This window comes from Mastomys coucha, unplaced genomic scaffold (genome assembly GCF_008632895.1).
Source record: "Mastomys coucha isolate ucsf_1 unplaced genomic scaffold, UCSF_Mcou_1 pScaffold22, whole genome shotgun sequence".
Taxonomy (NCBI): domain Eukaryota; kingdom Metazoa; phylum Chordata; class Mammalia; order Rodentia; family Muridae; genus Mastomys; species Mastomys coucha.
Genome location: NW_022196905.1, coordinates 118,251,455 through 118,269,386, shown reverse-complemented (window position 1 = coordinate 118,269,386; position 17,932 = coordinate 118,251,455). Strand labels below are relative to the sequence as shown.

Below are 17,932 nucleotides of genomic sequence, written 5' to 3'. Positions count from 1 at the left end.
AACAACAACAACAACAACAACCACAAAGTAGCAAAAGTCTGAAATACCAGGTAGGCAGAACTGTCTTGTTTTTCCCATTGTACCAAAGAACATAGGAGGCGCAAAATGGTGGGTGAGAGGGGGGAAGACAGTGGTGGTTACTGAACTTCATTCATTCATTCATTCATTCGTTCCCATGACTATTGACTGTAACAGAGGATGGGATAGTAAGAATTGTCTAACCCTGGTTGTTGTCACATGGTTTGTATATTTTGTTTTGGTTTGGTTTGGTTTGGTTTTTCGAGACAGGGTTTCTCAGTGTAGCCCTGTCTGACCTTGAACTCACTCTGTAGACCAGGCTGGCCTCGAACTCAGAAATCCACCTGCCTCTGCCTCCCAAGTGCTGGGATTAAAGGCATATGCCGGTTTGTATGGTTTGTCGTTGTTGTTGTTGTTGTTGTTGTTGTTGTTGTTGTTGGGGTTTTTTTTGGCTTTGTTTTGTTTTTGTTTTTGTTTTCTTTTTGTTTTTTGTTTTTTGTTTTTTTTTTTGTTTTTTGTTTTTTGTTTTTTGTTTTGAGACAAGGTTTCTCTGTGTAGCCCTGGGTGTCCTGGAACTCACTCTGTAGACCAGGCTGGCTTTGAACCCAGAAATCCACCTGCTTCTGCCTCCCAAGTGCTAGGATTAAAGGCGTGTGCCACTACTCCCCTGCAGTTTGTATGTTTAGCATAGGACAGTATTCACAGTTACCACAGGGATGGGAAGTTCTGGACTGATATACCCAGGAGAAGCAATCATGTGTCCATGTAAAATCCTGTACAGGGTGCTGGAGAGATGGCTCAGCAGTTAAAAGAGAACTTGCTGCACTTCCAGAGGACTCCGGTTCAGTCCCTAAACACCCACACTGGGAGGCTCATGACTACCCATAACTCCATCTCCAGGGCATCTTTTGTCCTCTTCTGGCCTCCGTGAGAAACTGTGTACATGTGCCAACATACCCACATCCAGACATACACATACACACATTTTTAAACATTTATTCTTTTTTTTTTAAGATTTATTTATTATTATAATTAAGTACACTGTAGTTGTCTTCAGACACACTAGAAGAGGGCGTCAGATCACATTAAGGGTGGTTGTAAGCCACCATGTGGTTGCTGGGATTTGAACTCTGGATCTTCGGAAGAGCAGTCAGTGCTCTTACCCACTGAGCCATCTCTCCAGCCCCCACACATTTTAAAAAAAATAAAACCTGGGCAAGCTGGCATGATGGATCACACCTGTAGTCCTAGCATCTGTGAAGGTGGAGCCGGAGAGGGTTAGGAGCCTAAGGTCATCCTTGACTATGTAGCAAATGCTAGACTAACCTGAGCTGCATAAGACCCTATCTCAAAGGCAGAACTAAAGCCCGGTAATGAAAGCTCCATGGCCGTTCACGTAGCGTTAGTTGTAAGACCTGACAGGCAGAGAGGACACCCAACTAGAAAGTGAATAGGGAAATGTGGTCATACGTAGTCTGCATAGTGAAATATAACTCAGCCCTGAAGAAGACTGAGTCACGAGCATACACTGCCCAATAGGCGAAGGGTGAAGAATTCACGATGAGTGACAGTAGCCAGCCGCTGAAGGCCACATGCTCTGTGACTCCATCTATGTGAGATGTCTGGACTGAGCAGGTACAGGATAGAGTGTAGATGGGGGGTGGGGGTGGGGTGGGGACTAGGGTAGCTGTGAATGGCCAAGGGGCCCAAGGTTTCTTTGGAGAAGAGGGAAACACAGTGGCGGTGGTTTGTACACCTCAGAATATTCTAGAAATCTTCGGACTCCATTCTTTAAAGAGGAGATGGTATGGTATGTGAAGTACATGGGAATGGTTTTAGCGTTTTTTTTATGTTGTGTGTGTGCATGGGCATGTGCCACAGTGTGCAGAGGTTAGGGGACCACAGTAGGATTCAGTTCCCTTCCTTTTGCTGGATGGGTTCCCAGCATGGAACACCAGTGAGAGGAGTCTCTGTCTGTCCATCAGGAGAATTAAATTGGTTGGTTCGTCTGAGACTGGCTCGGGGGGGCTCTTCCAGGGGGTGATTGGAAGAATCAGTAAGGGTAAAGGGGAGTGAGTTCCAGGTGGGAAGAATGGCCTGTGCAAAGGCCCTGTGGCAGGCAGCGCCTCCGGGCAATCAAGGTGAAGGTGGCCAGTGTTCAGTGAGTGGCAGGGAGGGACTGTCGGGGAGGTGCGGCTGGAGGTTGGGAGTCTTGCCTGCAGGCTCCTGAGGGAGAGTAGTTTGTGTGCCTCTGAGGGATTGGCAGGTGCCATGGTGGGGGTGGGCTCATAGAAGGGAAGGTCTGAGCCCTAGCATAGCCCCTGGGAAAGGAGAGACTGTCCCGGTAGTGAGACATTGTCTTCACCAGTGTCTCCCAGAAAGAGCTGGTGTCCGGAGTTTCTGGCAAGATCCCCACTTGAGAAGTGACTCCTGAGGCAGTGTGTGACAGGGAAGCGAAAGGCCTGGCGACAAGGCTGCAGCCCAGGCTGAGAGTGCTCAGCCTCGCTGGGGCTGTGAAGAGTACACAGAACCTGCCAGAGCTGCCTTTCCACAGGGTGATACGCGGGGACATATATTCACAGGGTCCTGCTCCAGAGTGGCTCAGGGACGCTGGGGGGTGTGAGCCCCACATGTCCAGCAGATGCCAATAAGAAGGCAGAAGCAGGGGAGCTGAAGAGATGGCTCAGCGTGGTTAAGAGCATTGACTGCTCTTTCAGAGGTCCTGAGTTCAAATCCCAGCCACCACATGGTGGCTCACAACCATCTGTAAGGAGATCGGACACTCTCTTCTGGTGTGTCTGAAGACAGCAACAATGTACTTATATATAATAAATAAGTAAATCTTAGAAGAAGAAGAAGAAGAAGAAGAAGAAGAAGAAGAAGAAGAAGAAGAAGAAGAAGAAGAAGAAGAAGAAGAAAAAGAAGAAGAAGACGTCATAAGCAGGCCTCTGCTGGAAACCCTGGAGACCTCTCTGTTCAGGGGGTGGAGATGTCAGAAGGCTCAGCGCCAGGAGGAGGCTGTAGTGGGTTTGACACATAGATAGTCCCCAGGGAACCTCAGGAACCCCCAGGACAGGCCAACAGCTGGTAGGGCTTCTGCAGCTGGCAGGGGTAGGAACAGAGAGGAGATGCTGGCATTTCCATGGGTAGAAAAAAAACAAAAACAAAAGAAAACAACAAAAAACCAAAAAACAAAAACAAAAACAAAAGAAAGTAAGACCCCAGTGGAGGCAGGAAGGGTCGGGGTGTGCATTCTCTTCCCTTGGATGTATACTGTTTTGAGGGTCACACACAGGGCTAGTTAACCTGTGAAGCTGATGAACTTACGGGAAACTGAACTCCAGCCTGGATAGTTCTTGCTTAGTTGCTTCTAAAGGGCCAGAATCCTGGGAGAGAAGTAAGAAAAACCCATCTTTAGAGGAACTGGTTAGGACTTGATTTTGGTGTACAGTGTCATGAAGGAGAGGGAGAGGGAGAGGAGAGGAGAGGAGAAGAGAGGCGTGGGCTGTGTGACTGACCCTTGATGCTCCAGGTGCTCAGAAGATGGCAGCAGGAATTTGACTCAGGCCTTTTTTTTTTTTTTTTTTTTTTTTTTTTTTTTTTTTTTGGTTTTTCAAGACAAGGTTTCTCTGTGTAGCCCTGGCTGTCCTGGAACTCACTCTGTAGACCAGGCTGGCCTAGAACTCAGAAATCCGCCTGCCTCTCTGCCTCCCAAGTGCTGGGATTAAAGGCGTATGCCACCACCGCCCGGCGCCTTTTTGGTTTTGTTGTCTCTAAGTTGGTATCATTTCCAAGTGGGCTCTTGCCACAACCTGGTCCCTGATATCAGCCTGCTGAGCAAGCCTCTTCTCCGTGAGTCCTAGCAGAAGTCTTCAGGGATTCCCTCACTGGCTCATCGCTAAGTCAGCCCTGTATGGAGACACCTACAAGATGGGTGCTGAGCCCCCCTGAACCCCTGGTTGCTATAGAGAGGGATCTACAGGCCAGGTGGATGCCAAGTGGAACTAGTGGGGCTTGGGTCTACCCCACTGCTCTCTGGAGCACAAGAGCACGCTCTGAGCGCCATGCGGGCTCTGAGCTGTGGCAGAAATCCACGAGGATCCCATGACAGGGCTTTTGCAGATGTGGCGAGCCCTGGGCTTGTCTGGAGGACACTATAGAAGGGGAAGTGAGGTGTGGCAGGTACAAATGACTTTGTAATAATGCAGGCCTGAAGTCAAAGGCTGGGCCAGATCCACAGCAGGGGAGTAGGCACATGCCCAAGACAGAGCCACCAGGCTGCGCACAGTCCCATCGCAGGGTGGGGTGGGGGTAGCTGGGCTACACTCTTGCCCCAGGAACTCAAGCTTCTATCCTTAGAAGCAGGCAGGGCTGGTCTAAACCTGGATCTCTGAGGACATAACCCTCAGGTCCATGTGATTCCCAGCCCTGCTCCAGGTCCCCTAAGGAGGACAGGGACATTCTGCACCAGCTGGCTGCACAGGCTGGTTTTACCTTTCCTTTCTGGCAGCTGAGGAATGGAGAAGAGAGGAGTGGAGAAACTGGGGAGGAGATGGCTGTTAATAAAGGGATGCAGGGGCCTGAGTTTGGAGATCTGAATTTGGATCCGCCAACATAGAACAAGCCAGGCTGGACTTATGCCTATAATCCCAGCATTTGAGGTGGGAGTGGGGGATGACGGGGGTTGTCTCAGGCCTTCCGTAACTAGCCAGTCTGGCAGAATTGCTGCGCTAAACAGATAAAAGGGAGAGTGATTGATGAAGACACCTCCTGTCAACATCTGGCCTTTGTGTATGCACATGGACAGAAAAATAGAAAGAGGTGAGGTGTAAAGGCAGGCTGCCCCCATCCTGGATCACTCCACCCGATTGGCCTCAAGAGCTGTGTGAAGTCCGGGGTGCTTGTCCATCAAATGAGAGTGCAGCCGTGTTGGCTGAGACCTGGGGCTTCTGGCAGCTGAGGGGGACAGCCCTGAGTCAGTGGAGTCATGTGGGGGCTGGGGGAGGGGACAGTGGAGCAGAGAGGCATGGCTGGCCAGCCCTCGGGCTTCCAGAAGGTTCTCTGAAGCACTCGTGTTCAGTGGCAGAGTGTTTACCCCTGTACTGGGAGGAGGGGAGGTGGGGACAGGTCGGGTGGGCAGGTTTCCAGTGGAATGTGGAACAAGCTATTCCAGGCCAGGAACAGCCAGGAGAGGGGTGGGGAATGCAGCGAGTGGTTGTGTGCAGCTCAGTCCTAAGGCAAGGCTGGAGCATTCTGGAGGAATCTGGAGCTGGGATGGAAACACCACCCCCTTCCCCGAATCCCACCTCGATGGTTTTGTGAGACAGGATCTTTCCACATATCCCTAGCTGTTGTGGAACTCACTAAATAGACCATGCTGGCTTTAAACTCACAGAGATGCACATGCCTCTGCTTCCTGGGGCGGCTAGGGTTAAAGGTGTATGCCACCATGCCTGGCTGAGGAAGCCATTCTTGGTATGTCCTTAGTAGCCTGGTTTTCTCCCTCATTTCCCCAATCCTCTTTGTCCTTATTGTGGTTTGTTTGTTTGTTTGTCTTGGGACAAGGTTTCATGTGGCTCAAGGATAACCCAGAACTCATGATCCTCCTGCCTCTGCGTCTCCTATGCCAGGATTATAGTGTGTAAACCGCATCTGGTTTATGCAAACAAAGACGGTCAAACCCAAGGCCTGTTGTGTGTATGTGTGTGTGTGTGTGTGTGTGTGTGTGTGTGTGTGTACATGCATGCACGTGCAGGCTCCCAGGTCACTGTGTGTGTGTGTGTGTGTGTGTGTGTGTGTGCACGCATGCACGTGCAGACTCCCAGGTCACTGTGTGTGTGTGTGTGTGTGTGTGTGTGTGTGTGTGTGTGTGTACACGTATGCACGTGCAGGCTCCCAGGTCACTCTACCCACTGAGCTGTATCCTGAGCTCCTTCAGGATGCTTCTGAGGTAAGGTCTCCTTGTGTAGTCCAGGATGGCTGCAAAACTCCACACCTAGCTTTCACATTGACCTTAGTTTTACCTCCAGCAGACAAGATCCCCTTGTGGAGTTTTACATAAGACTTTGAGAGGTATAATTCAGGAGCCGCAGAGTTCGGCCGTTTACAGTGTGTCCTGTGAAGAGAAATGTGGCAGGGCCTGGGTTCCATCTCCAGAGCTGCAAGATAAATCGTGATGAGTGACATCCAGGGGCTGGAGAGATGGCTCGGTGGTTAAGAGCACTGACTGCTCTTCCAGAGGTCCTGAGTTCAATTCCCAGCCACCACATGGTGGCTCACAACCATCTGTAATGGGATCTGACACCCTCTTCCAGTGTGTCTAAAGAGAGCGACAGTGTACTCAGATAAGATAGATAAATAAATAAGTGAGTGACATCCAGTTAATTTCTAGGAAGTAGGTCTTCAGGTACAATAAATGTGTCCAAGGGTCTGGTGCTAAGTGCCTAAAGCCCCAGCACTTGGCCCATGGAAGGTGTTCAAGACCATCATCAGCAACATTTCTAGTTTGAGTCCAGCTTGGGCAACACTGGGAAACTGTCTCACGACAGCAACAAAGGCAGAAAATCCCACAATCCCCTAAGGGCCTGGTGGTTGGCTTGAGGCAGGGTTTAGATTCTGGATCCCGGGTCCAGAGTAATCAGTCCCAATTGCTCTGAGCTGTGGTCACCAGGCTCCATTAATCCCACAGGGGAGCCTTCCCAGGGGGCCAGATCTCAGGTTAGAGGCCCCAACCCGAGATGCTGTTCCTGGGGCCTCCAGGCATCTCTTGGCACCTGAGCTCAGAGTGCCCCCATGGGATCAGCTTATCTGAGATAACCTGAGCCACCCTACGGTCCCTTGTGGAATGAGCCTGGAAGGGACTCTGATTGGCTTGATGGCTACATTGGAAGGAACCGATTCAAGCTTTCCAGCGGGGATGGTCCTTGCTCTGGCTGCCCGCAGGCTGGAGTCATGGCTAATAGAACTCCAGTTCTCCCCACACTCCAGTATCTGAATACTCAGAGGCAAAAATACCATGTGACTATCTAAGACTGGCCTAAGCTCTAGGCGATTGATCCTTCCAACACAGAAGAGCTGATCTGACTCCAGACCAGAGGGTGCTCTCTGTGTCTTTCTTTTCTCCTTAAAATGTATTGTTTGTTTATTACGACTGTTTTGTCTGCATACCAGAAGAGGGCATCAGATATCACAGGACTATGCTTATAGACCATTGGGAGCTGCCATATGATTGCTGGGAATATAACCTAGGACCTCTGGAAGAGCAGCCAGTGCTCATAACCACAGTGCCATCTTTCCAGCCCCTTTCACTATGTTGTGGCTGAACACAGCCACAGTTGGGGAGCTGGGGTACCCTGGATGTTAAGGATGGAAGAGACTTTACGAGGATCACCAGGTTCTCTGGGGCATGGTGACATACACTTGTAAACTGAGCACTAAGAAGCTAAGGGATCTAACCACATGGCCCAAAGTTCTCTAGTCTGGAATTTTTTTTTTTTTTTTTTTTGAGACAGGGTTTCTCTGTGTAGACTTGGCTGTCCTGGAACTCACTCTGTAGACCAGGCTGGCCTTGAACTCAGAAATCTGCCTGCCTCTGCCTCCCAAGTGCTGGGATTAACGGCGTGCTCCACCATCACCCGGCTTAGTCTACAACGTTGGGTCCATGCCATCGATGCTGAGAGTTGGTGCAAAACTCCTACGTATGCATCAGTACCCTACGAATGAATAGGGAGCTCCTCTCTAGGAAGCTCTCCCTTGATCCTCACTTACTGGTATATTTGTGTATATGTCTCTTGATCCTGCTCTTCAGTCCCAATCTGTTCCCAGTTCTAAGTTCAAGGACAGCGAGGCACAGAGTGCTTAGTGAAGTGCTGGATGCCCTTTAGTAGAGGACACTGTCTGAGTAGGTGGCCAGCCCTGGATGTGCAGCCTCAGTAGTTAGGGATAATCCTTAGATAGAAGTTTGCCTCACCGTAGAATATTACATGGCCATGAAAAGGAATGAAGCTTTGATAGAGGCTGCAACAGGCTGGGCAGGAGAGTCAAACCCTGTGGGATAGCCCAGCTGGGAGGAGAATTGCCAGATTCTGGGTGGCCTTTGGGGACACAGGAGTCTTGTTTCCCAACCTCTTCTGCAATGGCTCTGGCTCCAACTGTAGGTGCGGGCAGAGCCCTCCCCACCCACCTTGATCTCCCCCGCTGCTCAGCTGACCAACAGGCGACAGACAGTGTCAGCTTTCCCTTCCCCAGAACAGCCTGTCCAGGACACAGCTCAGCTCAGCCTCCCGGAATCCTTGGCCTCTGTGCGGCCATGAGCCACTTCCTAGCTAGAATCCGACTCTCCCTGTGGGGCTGAGGGCCTGGGAAGCGGTGTGTAGTCCACCCAGCCTTCCCATTTGAGAGCAGCCATTCTCAACCTTCCCCGGGCTGTGACCTCCCCATCATAAAATTATTTTTTGTTTCTGCGTCATCACTATGACTTTGCTGCGGTTACGAATCATAATGTAAATATCTGTGGGTTTTGGATGGTCTTCGGCTACCCCTGTGAAAAGATTGTTTAACCCTCAAAGAGTTGCAGACACACAGTTGAGAAATGCTATTTGAGAGCATCCTGCTGTCTGTCTGTGTACAGGGACACTAGAGGCTCTTGGGTGTCAGGTACTGGGTGGCCTTGAAGAAATGGACCGCCTGGGATTTGGTTTGCTGGTTTGGCGGGCTGAGCTCAGTAGCATGTCTTGGGCTGGCATGTTCAAGGTCAGACAATCCCAAGTATCAGGAAGGAGGGGAGGGAGGGAAACGGATGCACTGTGGAACACACCTGTCACCCTAGCATTCCAGAAGCTGAGGCAGGAAGATTGATGTGGGCTCCAGCCAGCCTGGGCTACGGATCAAGAACCTGGCTCAAGAAAGAAAATGATGGACCAGTGTCTTAGGGTCACCATTGCTCTGATGGAACACCACGACCCACAGTGCCTTGGGGAGGGGAGAGATTATTTGCCTTATACTTCCATAGCACTGTTCATCGTTGAAGGAAGTCAGGGCAGGAATTCAAATAACAACCTGGAGGCAAGAGCTGATGCAGGAGCCAAGGAGGAATGCCGCTTGCTAGCTTGCTTCCATGGTTCTGCTTGGCCTGCTTTCTTATAGAACCCAGGACTACCAGCCTAGGGATGGTACCACCCACAATGGGCTGGGCCCTGCCTCATTAACCACTACTTAAGAAGGTACATTATAGCTCAGCTAGATGGTTTTTGTTTTGTTTTGTTTGTTTGTTTGTTTGTTTTGAGACAGGGTTTCTCTGTGTAGTCCTGGCTGTCCTGGAACTCACTCTGTACACCAGGCTAGCCTCGAACTCAGAAATCTTCCTGATTCTGTCTCCTAAGTGCTGGGATTAAAGGCATGTGCCACCACTGAATGGCTAGTTCTTTTTTAAAATTACTTACTAATTTATATAAATGTGTGTGTGTGTGTGTATTTCTATCTTCATGCACACCAGAAAAGGGAAGCAGATGACATTACAGATGATTTTGAGCCACCATGTGGTTGGTGGGAACTGAACTCAGGACCTCTGGAAGAGCAGTCAGTGCTAGTAACTGCTGAGCCAACTCTCTAGCCCCTCTTTTCTCTTCTCTTCTCTTCTTTCCTTTTTTCTTCTCTTCTCTTCTCTCCTCTCCCTTTCTTTTTCCTTTCTTTCCTTCCTTTCTCCCTTTCTTTCTTTCTTTCTCTCTTTCTTTCTTTCTTTCCCTCTTTCTCTCTCTCTTTCTTTCTTTCTTTCTTTCTTTCTTTCTTTCTTTCTTTCTTTCCTTCTTTCTGTTTTAAGACTACATCTCACACTGTATCCCAGGTTTGCTTTAAGTCTCTGTAGCCCAGGCTGGCTTCAACTAACTGTGTGGCCCAGATGCTTTGAAACTCACTACATAGCTCAGGCTGGCCTTAAACCTCGGGCATCCTTCATGTCTCACATCCTGTGTGTCAGGATTAGAGAGTCATGCACCACCACACCCAGCTAGTATACTTTAAAATGGATAAAATGGTAAACTCCGTGTTTCATGTGTCTTACAATTCCTTTGAAAGGCAACCAGTCTCTGGAAGGAAGTGGGCAGGTGACTCAGAATGACGCTGGGATCCATCTGTGTAACTTGAATGAAAGACAGATATACCCCCTACCAGGCTCTAAAGAAGAAGGGATTTGACAGAGGTGGGGGGTTGGGGGGTTCTCTTTATTTTTTCTTTTCTTTCTTCCTTCCTTTCTTTTTTGGTTTTTCGAAATGGGGCTTCTCTTTCTAATTGAAAACAACAACAACAACAACAACAAAAAAAAAAAAACCAAAAAAACGGAACCAAGGGTCTAAACTGGGTCTCACCTTTGGCAGATTAGCGGAGGTCTAAAGTGAGAATCTGGGAGGAGAACCTGCAGGAGAAAGCAACAGGTGGCAGTGGGAGGCACCGTGGGAGGCACGCCTCTGTTCATTTGTAATAGAACCCTGAGGAGTAGGTGTCCAGGATGCAGGGCTAGCTCAGTGAACAGGTGGTGGCTGGCTTCCACCTCCAGGGAGAAGTGGAATAGAAGGTAAGCGGAGGCTGCATGCTCAGATACTGAAAATAGTGACTTGAGCTCGCTGCCTACCAAGGGGAGGTGGAAAATTCCAGCATCCTCCGGCTGTCAGGAGTCCTTTGATATGGCTCCTCTGCCTCCTTCAGATCCAGCTGCAGCCAGATGGAGAGGAGTCCATTTCAGACGCAGAGAAGGCTGCGCTGGACCTCAAGGATCCCAACCGCCCGAGGTTCACGCTACAGGAGCTGCGGGATGTACTTCACGAGAGGAACGAGCTTAAGTCCAAGGTGTTTCTGCTGCAAGAGGAACTGGCCTACTATAAGAGGTGAGCACAGACACCATGAAACAAACTCTGGCCTGGCCTCCGGGACACATCCCGAACCCAAGCACGACGGTACCTGTGCAGCATTAGTCAGGCATCCTTATAGATGGCAGAAAGGTCACACAGCCTCTGAGCAGGCCATTGCATGTCTTGTCGAGTGCATTACTGGGAAAAGAAAAGAATGACCAGCAAACCTTTGAGCTGCAAAGATGTCTGTCTCCAGGGCTGGTTCGATGGATAACTCAGTCTGTGAAGAGTTTACATTGTGACATTGAGGACCTGTGTTCAGGTCCCCGGCCGCGTGCTTTGGTTCCTGCCTGTTATCCCAGCCCTGGGGAGGTGGAGACCAGCGAAGCCCTGGTGTGGCTGGCACCTGTTGTAGCAAAATCACTGAGCTCTAGAAATGGTGAGAGACTCTGTCCCAAAAAATAAGAGAGAGAGGCTGGGGAGATGGCTTTGAGAGGGAGATCACTGATTGCTCTTATAGAGGATCCAGGTTCAGTTCCTGGCACCTGTACCAGACCCACCTGTAACTCCAGCTTTAGAAAATCTAAAGCCTTCTCGCCTTAGGCACCTGTACACCCATTCTCCATTCTCTCTTTCTCCTCTCTCCCTCTCTTCCTCTCTCCCTCCCTCTCTCCCTCTTTCCCTCCCTCTCTCTCTCTCTTTCTCTCTCTCTCTCCCTCCCTCTCTCTCTCTCTTTCTCTCTCTCTCTCTCTCTCTCTCTCTCACACACACACACACACACTCACACATTCCTGCACACGCACAAATAAGAATAATAAAATAGCTGGGCATAGTGGCACTTGGGAGGGAGAGGAAGACGGTTCTCTGTGAGTTCAAGGCCAGCCTAGTATACAGAGCAGTTCCAGGACAGCCAGAGCTAAAGAGAAACCTCGTCTTGTAAAAAACAAAACAAACAAACAAAACCACCACCAACAACAAAAACCTATAGTGTCTTCAAAAAAACATTCATAACAGTAGCAAAATTACAGGTATGAAGTGGCAATGGAAATCATTTTATGGCTAGAAGTCATTACAACGTATACCAAAGGGTTGCAGTATTAGGAAGGGTGGGAACAGAGGATTGGAAAGCTCTTGTTCTTATCCGATGCTTATGACGTTCAAGGCCCACCTGTGGTACATGGTACATGAGATCTTGTGTCAGAAAATCAAATCAAGGCTTGGAAAGATGGCTCAGCGGTTAAGAGCACTGACTGCTCTTCCGAAGGTCCTGAGTTCAAATCCCAGCAACCACATGGTGGCTCACAACCACCTGTGATGAGATCTGATGCCCTCTTCTGGTGCGTCTGAAGACAGCTGCAATGAATTATGCCGGAGCGAGCAGTACAGAGTTCAATTCCCAGCAGCCACATGATGGCTCATGGCTATCTGTACAGCTATAGTGTACTCATACACATAAAATAAATAAATAAATCTTAAAAAAAAAATCAAATCAAGAAGGGTTGGATGGATGGAGGGCTGGAGATCTTCAGAAACCATGTAAATGCTGGGATGGTGTATAGTTTGCTGGCCATTCTAGGAGATCCCCAGAGCAAGCTGGCTAGTGGGACTGTCCCTATCTGAGAGCTCAGGGTTTGATGGAGAGATCCTGCCTCAAAAAATAAGATGGGAGAGGGGTAGCCCCATCAACCTGGGCCTCTGCTTGCACACAAGACATGCATGTGCATTCAGACACAAACACATGTCTGTAGACATGCATACATGCACACACAAGAAATGGAAGGAGAGAGAGACAAAGAGAAAGAGACAGAGAGAGAGGTGGGAGGGACGGAGGGAGTCATCGAGGCCCTGTCCTGAACCAACTCCCCTGGGCCAGAGACCGTCTTAAGGTCCCAGGCGGAGTGTGACAACAGAGGCACCAGATGCCATCTTCCCACAAAGAAGATCTTATTCTCCACCGAGAGATTTCGAACCCTATCTGCTTCTGGAATGTTCCTCTTCTCACAGAATTTTTTTTTTTGACTTCTCGGTTGCATGCCTTCAGTGAAGAAATAGAAGAAGAGAATCGAATACCCCCGCCTCCAGCCATCACACACCCGAGGACGTCCCCCCAGCCCGAGTCCGGGATCAGGCGATTGTAAGTGTTGTGCTTCCTATGTGGGCTGCGTCACACGTGGCTCATCTTGGTTCCTGCGACCTCTGACTCCAGGTCTGTCTCAGGCTTGTTGCTAACCACAGCTGCAGAGACAAGCTGCTCCCAATGCTGTGGGACCTGCCTACCTCCACCTTTCGGTCATCTCCCTGCCTAGACAGCCAGTTCTTGCGCAGAGATTTGGGGAGTACCTGGACGGCTGGGAGGAGCCGGGGCCTGTGGCTTTTGCTCAGAGCTTGCTTGGGGGGTGCATGGGATGCGGTGCCGGGCTTGGTACAATGAATAAGTTGGAAGGCAGGGAGGCTCATGCATTTTCAATGCTTGAAACATCAGCTTTAAGTAGCTAGGTGTAGTGGCCCATGCTTGAATCCCAGCACTCAAAGGTGGAGACAGGATCAGGAGTTCAAGGTCATTCTAGGCTACAATGTAAGTTCAAGACCAACCTGGATGACATAAGTCTGTGTTAAAAAACGGGGAAGGTGGCCCACAGAGGCTTATGTCCATTTTGGATTCTATGATGATAAATGCCCTGAGCTGTTATGTCTACATTGGTACATGGGTGCCACATATATGTGGACTCAGGCCCTGGTTGCTATGAGACACGCAAAAGAAAAAGCATGTAGCGTCTGTAATCCTCCCAGAATGCTTAGCACTGGAGATCTCCTTGGTTCTCATGGGACTTTGCAGACTTTTTTTTTTTTTTTTTGGAAAAGAATAGAGGTGTGGAATGTTGTCCAGTTTAGAAGGTCTGTGGGGCCCATCAGGAGCCAGCTGGGGGCTGACTCTCCCGTTCCCAGAGAGTCATCTCCTTGTGCTAGTATGTGGAGGACTGTCATTTTTATAGGACCCTTGAAGCAACTGAGACTGCTGACTGTAGAGCAGCAGCCCTGCCGAGGAGGCAGCCTGGCCCCAGGATTGTATCCAAGCCCTCTGGACACTCACCTTGACTTCTCAGGGGCATCACAGCCTGAAAGTGGCTCCATGGACCGGGACCTTTTGCCTATTCCTAGAGAAGAGAGCGAGCGTGGGCCCCTCCCTAAACCCAATCAAAGCTTTGAAAAAAGATCAGGCAGCATGTGTGGGGGTGAGCAGAGGAAGTGGGTGTTCCCCATACACCCTACCCTTAAAAACTCAGTGACCACGCTGGGAAATTGTTGGCCTGGTTCTGAGCAGAAGGAATGTGGGCTGTTTTGTACAATGGGCCCACTCCCTTGGGAGGCGGCATCCTGCTCGCTCTGGGCCCTGAGACCTCCAACAGCTTGGCTGCTTCCTGCAGTGTCTGGCTTTAGCCTGCTGAGCCTCTCCAAGCTGGCCAGCTAGGCGCTCCATCCCTGCTGGGTTTTGGAGTTCTTCTGAGAGAGATATAAATACTTGGTGATGCATAGAGTCAGAAAAGCTTCCCCAGACATCCCAGCATGTTTTGCTGGTGGGTTTGTTTTCCATCTGGCATCAGAACTCCACTTAGAAAACTGGAGAGGAAGAATAGTCTAATCCCAGGGTTACCAGCCTAGTCCAGCCTCAGGCATGAACCTTTACCTGGTTCCCCATGGGTTCTCCATCCCTCACTATGCTCCTGTGCAAACTCAGACCCTGAACCTCAGTGGGACAGCCACCAGCAGCTTAGGGTTCTATTTATACTAGGTGTTGTAGCTCACATCCATAATTGCAACACTTGGGAGGCTGAGGCAACACTCACTGCCACTATTTAAGAGCCACCTAGATTATAGACTAGGACCATGTCTTTAAAAAACCAAACAACACAAACAGGCTACTTTTTCTCCTCTCCGAAGCTCTAGAGATAAATTAAGAAGCTGTGGGCCTTTCAGCCCATTTGTGTTAGCACATGCTGTATAAAGCACTCAGAAGAGGAGGATCCGGGGCCTTCAAATTTGAGGCCAGGAGAATTTAGTGTGAGAAAAATGAAACAGAGGCCAGTAAGGTGCAGATAAAACACAAGCCTGTGTACCTACTAGGTTTGATTCCCTAGAACCCACATAAAAGTGGACAAAAGGGCTGAACCCCCAATGTCAGTCTTCTGACTTACAGGCACAACCCAACATCACACACACACACACACACACACACACACACACACACACACACACACATATATAACTTTTTTTTCCCTTTTTTGGTTTTTTCGAGACAGGGTTTCTCTGTGTAGCCTTGGCTGTCCTGGAACTCATTCTATAGACCAGGCTGGCCTCGAACTCAGAAATCCACCTGCCTCTGCCTCCCAAGTGCTGGGATTAAAGGCGTGCACCACCACCACCCAGCGTGTATAACTTTTTTAAGTTATTTTTTTTCCAGTCTGAAGTGGGGTGCAAGGTAGAGGACAGTGATCCTGCACATGAGCAGGTCACAGCATCTGCCACACCCTTCCAAGTGGGTCCATTCTCAAAGCCACTTTCCCCTTTAGCTTTGTCTCTGGTTGCTTGGCAACACTTGGTGCTCTGAGCCTGACAGGATTATCAGTTCCAGAAAGACAGGGACAGAGACAGAGTGGGGCTATACCTCCTGTACACATTGCACAGGCGGCCAGTTCTGTGGCAGCCACTTTCCTATGGGTGACGGGGGCAGCCATTGGGCACAAAAGGCTTTTGACCAGCACAGAGACAACACTGGTAGCCTTTGTCCTCCTTGCTTGCTGACTGAGATCAGTGGCCAGTGACAGCTTTCATTAGTGGGCTCTGCTAGAGCCCTTCCTCTCCGTATTGTCCCGTCTGTCCCCTTTGTCCTCGCCTTTGGACTGTGTTTGACCTGCATCTCTGGGTCCCTGCTCCTAGCCCACGTCTGTCACAAGTCAGTAAAGGACCACCACAGTTGAAGTGGGTCACTGCTTGAGTTGAGTCAGAATCCTCAAGCTGGGACAATTATCCCCATATCTCAGATAAGGAAACTGAGGCCTGGGGATGCTACAGACTTAGCAATTGGGAAGACTCAGAGCTGGGCCTCTGAACTGGGTCTTTTGTCCATAAAAACTCCCTCCCTACCTCCCTCTTCCTTTCTCATATCCCTATGTCCGCTAGTGGCTGGCTGCCCACGTCCTTTATCACTCTCAAATGCACCCTGAGCCCACGATGTCAGACTTGACATTTCTGGACGGGGCACAAGGGAACCAGAACCTCCCACTGCCAGTCAAAACATGGAGTCTGAAGATGGTCCAAGAATAGCTTGTGACTGCGAGGTCACTGGCCTGAGAGGACAGGTTGGCATAAGACCCAGGGAGGTCACAGGAGAACCTCAAGTGACTCCAGCCTTGTCCCAGTAAACCACAAACGCCAGTGTCCCTTTTGTGTAGTCTCTACTTGAGTTGGTCCCTCACGTGCACAGGATAGCTTTCCACTGGGCAGAGCCAAGAGGGGGTAGTCTGGAGGGAGACAGGAAGCTAGTAGCTGGCCTTAGGGACCGGAAAGCCTGGCCTTGGATAGGCTCTACCTCTGTCTGCAACAGTAAGGACCACAATATGTTCTGTCCCTGGCCTCCTACTCCCACGCCCGCCCCTCCTCAGCCAGGAATAGTTTCTTCGAAGCCACCCATGAAATGCCAGGAGTTAGCACTTCATGTGGTTTGAACCATCCAAAAATACCCAGCAGAGACAAGCATTAAAACCATGTCCTGGGAGTGACTGTGCCTCTTTTACTGAATTGGGGGCCGGGAGGCAGGGGAAGTCATAGTCTGTGCTCCAACAACCAGGTCACCTGAGCCTTCAGTAAATCAATTAAAGAGCCAAATTAATATAAAAACCAGAAAAAGGAGATTTATTCAATGTACTCATCAGGGTAAAGGTTTTTTTTTTTTTATTGTTTTGTTTTGTTTTGTTTTTTCTTTTTCTTTTTCTTTCTTTTTTTTTTTTTTTACTTCGAGACAAGGTTTCTCTGTGTAGCCCTGGCTGTCCTGGAGCTCACTCTGTAGACCAGGCTGGCCTCAAACTCAGAAATCTGCCTGCCTGTGCCTCCCAAATGCTGGGATTAAAGGCATACGCCACCACAGCCCAGCCAGGGTAACGTTTAAGTAGAAGGCAACAAATGGGCATGTCTAAGCAGTCCTGGTCAAAGTGTAGTCCCTCCTGTCGTTGGCCCATCCTGGTCTTCAGTTTCCCCTGCAAGGTGGTCAGCTTTGTAACTCTGGAATCAAGTATTATCTTCCTGGGGAAATCCTCGGAGTCCTTTGTTTTAAGAGTCTGATGGTCAGAGTGAGAGACTTAAGTGTCTCTTTAGAATGTTTTCATTTGTGGGCTGGAGAGATGGCTCAGCAGTTGAGAGAACTGGATGCTCTTCCAGAGTTCCTGGGTTCAATTCCTAGGATTCACATGGCGGCTCACACCTGTTTGTAACTCCAGTTCCAGGGCTTCTAACGTCCTCATGTAGGCAAAATACTAATGGACATAAAATTAAATATATAATATATATATATATATATATTATATATATTTAAAGTGTATACAGAGAAACCCTGTCTCAAAAAAAAAAGAAAGTGTGTACTACCAGTTTAAGAAACAAAAGAATATCTTCATTTCTATTCTCCCTCTAGAGGTTGGGCTTCTGCGGAAGCAATAGAAAGGGACCATCTGTCTAGTATGTCATAGGTAACTCAGGAACTCCCCATCACTGTGGCTCCTGTATTTATAGGTGGACAGACACCACTGTAAGCAGAATGTCTATATAGAATCTGAGGCTGCCTGACTTGCAGTGACAGTGTTTGAGGGGTGAGGGCTCTGAGTGGGTCTCCTGGAAAAGGTGGGTGCAAAGTAGTGTGGCTTGGAGCCCCCAAAGCCTCTGGTGTCCAAAGACTAGCAGGAAAAAATGAGCCCTCCCTTCTCAGCATCAGTGTGACCAGCCTTCCGGGTGGGGTGGACTAAGATAGTGTACACACAAAAAGGGACTCCACAAACTTTACAGGAGACCAATAGAATGTGTCTTTT

At 49.4% G+C, this 17,932-nt stretch overlaps 1 protein-coding gene across 4 annotated transcripts in view; it reads left to right on the top strand.

Moving 5' to 3' along the window:
- Rilpl1 (Rab interacting lysosomal protein like 1) overlaps nt 1-17,932 on the top strand; it is a 38,842-nt gene that overhangs the window by 17,087 nt on the left and 3,823 nt on the right. For all 4 annotated transcript variants that reach the window (XM_031337955.1, XM_031337956.1, XM_031337957.1 and 1 more), the window contains exons 5-6: nt 10,717-10,895; nt 12,901-12,993. In XM_031337955.1, the coding sequence (XP_031193815.1) occupies nt 10,717-10,895; nt 12,901-12,993 (272 nt within the window). The remainder of the gene's footprint in view (nt 1-10,716; nt 10,896-12,900; nt 12,994-17,932) is intronic.